Source organism: Micropterus salmoides, unplaced genomic scaffold (genome assembly GCF_014851395.1).
Source record: "Micropterus salmoides isolate LMB-PRFRI ecotype aquatic unplaced genomic scaffold, ASM1485139v1 Ms_hic_scaffold_2062, whole genome shotgun sequence".
Lineage (NCBI taxonomy): Eukaryota > Metazoa > Chordata > Actinopteri > Centrarchiformes > Centrarchidae > Micropterus > Micropterus salmoides.
In genome coordinates, this window is record NW_024041221.1 from 2,068 (window position 1) to 9,033 (window position 6,966).

Sequence of the window (6,966 nt, forward strand, 5' to 3'; positions counted from 1 at the left end):
AAATTCTATTGATCACTTTTAAAGCTCTTCATGGCCTCTCGCCTTGTTATATTTCTGAACGTTTAGTCCCATACGCAGCAGCACGTACCTTGAGATCCTCGAGCAGAGGTCTGTTGTCTGTTCCAGAGTCTCGACTGAAAACTAAAGGGGACAGAGCATTTGCTGTCAGGGCCCCGAGGCTCTGGAACAGCCTGCCCAGGAAATCAGGTCGGCTGAGTCAGTGAACTCTTTTAAGTCCCTCTTAAAACATACTTTTATAGGAGAGCCTTTCCCGATCTTATTTGACTGTATTTTATCCCTTTTATTTTATTCTATTTTACTAATTTTATATATCTTAAACGTGTATTTTAGTCTTTTCAATGTTTTCATGCTTTTATCTTGTATTGTTTTTGTATTATTGTCTCTTGGGTATTATTGTCTTTACACTTGTTAAAGCACTTTGTAACTTGTTTTTGAAAAGTGCTCTACAAATAAAGATTATAATTATTATTAAATAAATCAACTTTGATGATATTCTAATTATATGACCAGCACCTGTAGAAAGGGTTGAATCATATAGATACCTTGGGACAATAATTGATCACAAACTTACCTTCCAACCAATCAGTGGAAACATTTTCTCCAAGTTTCTCCTAACGTATAAATAAAGTTCTTTGAATTGAATTGTTTATGTTTAATTTTTCTTTTGATGTTCAGTTGTGTTTCTGCATTTTGGTCTGGTTCTGTCTGCTCCCCCTCGATTGGTTTCACCTACTTGCCTGCGTTTGTGTTCTGTCTAATTACCTCATGTCCTCCACCGGTACTTGTGTTTAAATGTTTGCTTGTTCTGTTCAGTCTTTGTTACGTGCTCGTCTTATGTTGAGTGTTCCTGCCTATTCCTTGCTTATGGATTATTCTGACTCGCTTTGGATTATGTTTTGTTCTGATGTACCTTCGCTTGAACTGTTCAATTAACTTTTTGTTTAAATAAATATTATGTTGAACTGCATCCTATATCGCCTATATCTGCATTTGGGTCCACACTAGAGGGTTGCATTGGGATCCATCAGGTCCTGCGGGACCCATCACAAATCGCATGGGAGCAGGCGGTTTTAACTCCACTGTGGGTGGGAGTGGGCGCTTAAAAAATTAAATAATACTGCGGGTCCCAGGATTTAGCTTGCGTTGATAAGATGGAGTCAACAAATGAAGTTGAAAAGATGATAAGCGGCTTCTAAAATACAATACCAAAGAAAGGCAAGTCTGAAATTTGGAAAATGTCTGTTATTACTGACAAAAATGACTGCATTGATTTATGTCGGTATTCTGAACATTTAGCATAGCCCAAACATCTGTCTATTTTTCACTCTGCATGTCACAACGTTTGCGTGTGCGGGCGGTAGTGGAACACTTATGTTGCGGGAGCAAGGAAACAGTCCTGCACAGGGCTTCAGTCCACACCTCCTTTTCTTACATCTGCACTCAGCCTCTCATGACAGAAGAACGTAACTAGTCATGGACCCAGCATAAACGTATTCCACAAGATTTATGGACATGTTTAGATGTGTAGAGGAGCAAGTAACCAGGGTTACAAGGAGGCCATCAGCTCCATGTCTCGGGGAATGGTGCTGGTCAAGCCTCGGCTCAAGGACTATTTATCTAGCCGGGATGCTGGTTTCCTCTACTCAACTCCCCCACACTAATTCAGTGCCATGTGCCAGCTAACAGGTTGCCTGATCCCCGGCCTACTAGCTGCCTTCTGGAGCCTCAGCCAGCTAACCCCCTGCCAGTTTCCTAGCCTGCTAGCGCCCTAGCGCCTAGCCACCCATCTGCCCTCCCGTCTGCCTGCCTTACCCACCATTCAATGACTCTGGGACTATGACTGTCCTGGCCTACTTTAGCTTTCTAGCTTAAAGGCTAGTCTTTCCCTCGGTTCCAAGTCTGATCCACCTCTAGTAACGCCAGCTGGAGGACAATGTGGATCCCGCTGCCGAGCAGTACAGACGTTAGCCCACACACCCGCTGTCCCGTCTTGGCTGACTCCTACCCCAGAGGACCAGCTTGAATTCTGTCCAGCAAACACCCCCGACAACCAGCCCTCCTTTGCGGGTAGTCTCCTCGCCATCTTCCATGGTGGACATAGGAGGCGACCTGGTCTTCATGGCGCCAGACGCCAAGACCAGTTCCAAGGCCCTCCGTCAGTTGCCGTCAGGAGGACCTGTGAGTGGACTCCATATTTCACTCTCAAAGAAGTCTACTCTATGAGAAGTGCAAGAATTTCCTCTGCCTGAAGAGGCTATGCACCCATAGGTTGATTGATGTGGATCAATCTCCGGGGACGCACACACTGCTACACATGCTTTATTGTGCGCATGTGAAACATCCATCCATCCATCCATCCACCCATCCATCGTTAACCGCTTATCCTGCGTACAGGGTCGCAGGGGCTGGATCCAATCCCAGCTTACATCGGGCGAAAGGCGGGGTACACCCTATACAGGTCCATGTGAAACATTCTCTTCATAATTAATTTGTTGATGAGGGAAAAACATACATTCATGTAAGGGGGGACCAAACCCACAACCCTTGATTATTAAGACCTGTGCACTAATGACTGAGCTAACTGGTAACTTAAACTAATCTGCCAACCCCTGACCTCCAGTCTACAGCTTTAATGACACTGAAACAATACGACAATGGGTTTTTATTTATCGTTTTTCTTTTAAAACCTGATGGTTTTACGACTGTTTACTTTGTAACATGGATTTTGACATGGAGTGCTCTATAAAAAATAAAAATTACATTAACTAGTAATCTGAGTTCTTTCAAAATCCAGAATTATTAAATCAACATTCCTCAGACTGTCAGACTATCTTTGTCCTTCAGTTCCATGGCTTTCTTTCCTTCAGGCTTGTGGTTTGCATGGCAAAGTATCCGTTTCTGTCCACTGCAAATAAACAGGTAACCATAATTATTTAAAAGCAATATATGTTGTTTATTTAATTTGTTTTGTTAGATGGCAACGACAGTAACTCAAAAGATTAGCAGTATAGTTTTTTATAATGTTCACATTTTAAAAATTTTAACTATTTATAGGCAATTAAGTCACATAACATTCATTCATAATGTAGGTTTACATTTGAATTACAATACATATCAAGGTCTAGAAATTTACAATATTCTTCATTAATGAATGACAGAAGAAATGTCTGTGTTAATACATCAGATCATTTTGGCTGGACAGAACAGCTTCTTCAGGTGTTTAGAGATTTCTCTCATTTTTAGTCCATACATGATTGGATTAAAGAGAGGATGATACATTACTATTTGTAAAGTCATTATTAAACGTACAGTTATTGGAAAGTCAGATTCCAGCTGAACTGTGATGACATCATATGCACACAAACAGGAGAAGTTGATTAAAACTATCAGATGGGGTAAACAGGTCTGTACAGTTTTTTTCCTGACTTCTCTACTACTTTGATAGGTTATTAAAAATATCCTTGTGTACGTAAAAAGTATGAAAAGAACAGGAAGAAGTGCAACATTTAGCAAAATTACCATATCATGTATAATTTGAGCTCTTGAGACCACACATTGAAGTTTATAAACTGTATTGTTGCAAAAAATAGCTTTTAAAATAAAGCTACAGAGTTTTTGATTAGCACTCAGTGCAGCTGGCACTGCAACCTGAGAGGCAGGCAGAATCCAGGCTAAAACCAAGAAAATACAGACAGTAGTTTTGTTCATGATGGTTGGATATTGCAGAGGTTTACATATAGAAACATACCTGTCATAGGACATGGCTGCCAACAGTAAGAATTCTGAACCGCCTACAGAGTAAAACATATGGAATTGAAAGAGACAGGCTGAATAAGATATGATTTGTTTATGCTTTGGGTAGATAGCAGTGCTCAAAAGAACGGAGTTGATTAACAAAGCTGCAATAAAGATGTACATGGGCTCGTGGAGGCTTTGGTTGATCCAGATAAGGTACACAATAGTACAATTACTGCAGAGTATTAGAATATATACTGTCAACATAATCACAAAATAAAGAAATCTGTATTCGTCCACTTGCACATACCCTGCAAGAGTTACATATGTTACATTGAATTCATCCTCCATTAAGCTTATCTGAAGAAATATCACTGTAATTTTAAATTACAGTTACCTTACCTTAAACACATTTAGAGTGTGTTCATCTTCAGAATCACAAAGTGAACAGTTCGATTCAATAAAAAGTATTTTTATCAGATTGGGTCACTCTATGGATCTCATTAAAACTCGTCACCAAGAACTATTAACTTGTAAACAACTTAATTAAACTCAAGAGAACTTGTATGCAGTTTGCTCAGTGGCTGGGAAAACTTAATGTTTCAGGCGACCCAGAGGCCGGGGTAAAAAAATAAAAATATATATATATAAAACTTTGACTGGTCAAAAGTTTGGAGGAGAAAATGTTTTTTTGTTTAAGTATGCACAGGAATCACGCCGTGTTGATACCATAGTGCCAGTGGCAAATTATTTTCTACAGCTATGATTGGTACTGATTTATGTTATCCTGCTGTGGTGTTCATGCATCCTTGGTACTTCTTTAAGTTTGAGTGTCTGCTAAGGCTCTAGGTTTTTGACATGTTTATTCAGTCTTTCCAAAAATGTGCTGCAATTAGGCTAGCTAGACAGTTCACTCTTTATACAAGTTCCAGAAACCATAAAATGAACACTGGATGTGTTCAAGTAAGTAGTGGCATATTACAGCAGTAGCCTCATCGCCAGACTGCTGCTGTGTTGGGAATCTAGGCTGGAGGCTGACAGGTAACAAGTCTATTATTGAAGAACAGTTAAGTGAGGGGGGTGCTGACTGGTTGGGGTAAAGGGGTTAGTCCAGGGTTTGTCTTGATAGAGTGAACTGGCAGGAGTGGAAATATGGTTGCGAAAGATCTGAAGACTGAGAATACCAGAGTGAAAAAGGAGGTAGGCTGACAAAACAAGAAGAATAACGGGCATCAAGCAAGTTCACTGGCTGGTACACAACACAATATACAACAATCCAGTGGAGACTGGATATCAGCTCTGGGTCCTAAAAGGAGTTGATTGCGTTGATGCTAAAGAGGTGTGTAGATTGCTTAATGGCCACAAGCTCATTGACATTAAAGGCCGTTTGCAGCAGAATGTCATATTTTACAAATGAAGGTTAACTGCACTCACCTAAAGGATTATTAGGAACACCATGCTAATACTGTGTTTGACCCCCTTTCGCCTTCAGAACTGCCTTAATTCTAGGTGGCATTGATTCAACAAGGTGCTGAAAGCATTCTTTAGAAATGTTGGCCCATATTGATGGATAGCATCTTGCAGTTGATGGAGATTTGTGGGACGCACATCCAGGGCACGAAGCTCCCGTTCCACCACATCCCAAAGATGCTCTATTGGGTTGAGATCTGGTGACTGTGGGGGCCATTTTAGTACAGTGAACTCATTGTCATGTTTGAAATGATTGGAGCTTTGTGACATGGTGCATTATCCTGCTGGAAGTAGCCATCAGAGGATGGGTACATGGTGGCCATAAAGGGATGGACATGGTCAGAAACAATGCTCAGGTAGGCCGTGGCATTTAAACGATGCCCAGTTGGCACTAAGGGGCCTAAAGTGTGCCAAGAAAACATCCCCCACACCATTACACCACCACCAAAGTTGCTCTTCTATCAGCTTGAATAGGTCGGCCCATTCTCCTCTGACCTCTAGCATCAACAAGGCATTTTCGCCCACAGGACTGCCGCATACTGGATGTTTTTCCCTTTTCACACCATTCTTTGTAAACCCTAGAAATGGTTGTGCATGAAAATCCCAGTAACTGAGCAGATTGTGAAATACTCAGACCGGCCCGTCTGGCACCAACAACCATGCCACGCTCAAAATTGCTTAAATCACCTTTCTTTCCCATTCTGACATTCAGTTTGGAGTTCAGGAGATTGTCTTGACCAGGACCACACCCCTAAATGCACTGAAGCAACTGCCATGTGATTGGTTGATTAGATTAATGAGAAATTGAAGAGGTGTTCCTAATAATCCTTTAGGTGAGTGTATAATATTAGACAAATACCAAGAAGTAAAACACACGATCCAGGCTGAAAGCAACACAGCTGCAGCTGACAAACTGAAATTGCAGATTGTGCAAATGAATAAGTTAACAGGTGAATAATATGGCGTGTATGATCATTTTAGCCTTATTCTTTCATCTGCAGCGGCTGCGTATCTGCATTTCCACATTAAATGCCTCGGGCACTAATTAAGTGGTCATTGGAATTCCTCGTCACTTCAAAAATCAGATTTATTTATTAACATTTATCACTTAGCAGAGCATTCAACATGTTCCAAACATTCTAAATTAACTTCATAAAGCTACAAAACAAAAATCCCTTAACAGGTGGTGAAAGCCTGTAATCTCAACCAAGGCTTCAGTTCTCAACAGTTAAAACTCCCCCACATCACCTGCACCTAAATAGCAAAATGTGGGGCAGTAAATGACTAGTCACTGTAATAAGAAACAAATGCAACATAAATTTATAATAATACATATAAACCTAAATATTTTGGTGATGTAATGGTGTTGCCATTTTCTAAGAGAGCTGATTGGTCAGTATGTGGTACTTTTATAAAGTTGATCTCTTATCTGGAACATAACGTGCTCTGGAGCAGGTTAGCCATTCAGCATAAGTCTCCATGGCGATGTACCTCGATAAGATGTGAACCACCGTTGTGGTGCTGAGAACCAGTTAACCTTGAAGTTACCTCGCTAATGTCGTGTTAATGTTCACAGGATGGACGATGGCTTCACTCGCAGGGGTCAGAGGCCAATTTATTCCTGAGCGTTGGCTTTGATATGAGTTAGCCTAATATATAATTTCCAATTTTCAAACGACACCATGAATTGATCTGATAAAAAATATTGCTAGGGACAATTCAGTAGTTGCTGGATGTAAC

The 6,966-nt window shown here is 40.7% G+C and overlaps 1 protein-coding gene across 1 annotated transcript; it reads right to left on the reverse strand.

The window, feature by feature from the left end:
* Window positions 1-3,201: 3,201 nt before the first annotated feature.
* LOC119915324 (olfactory receptor 6N2-like) lies at window positions 3,202-4,127 on the reverse strand. Its single transcript, XM_038734863.1, has one exon. It carries the CDS (start codon window positions 4,105-4,107, stop codon window positions 3,202-3,204), a length of 906 nt encoding a protein of 301 aa, XP_038590791.1. The 5' UTR covers window positions 4,108-4,127.
* Between the last annotated feature and the right edge of the window lie 2,839 nt (window positions 4,128-6,966).

Bases quoted from the DNA above. Each gene is read 5' to 3' on its own strand.
- LOC119915324 (XM_038734863.1), bottom strand. From the start codon at position 4,107: ATGGAGGATGAATTCAATGTAACATATGTAACTCTTGCAGGGTATGTG.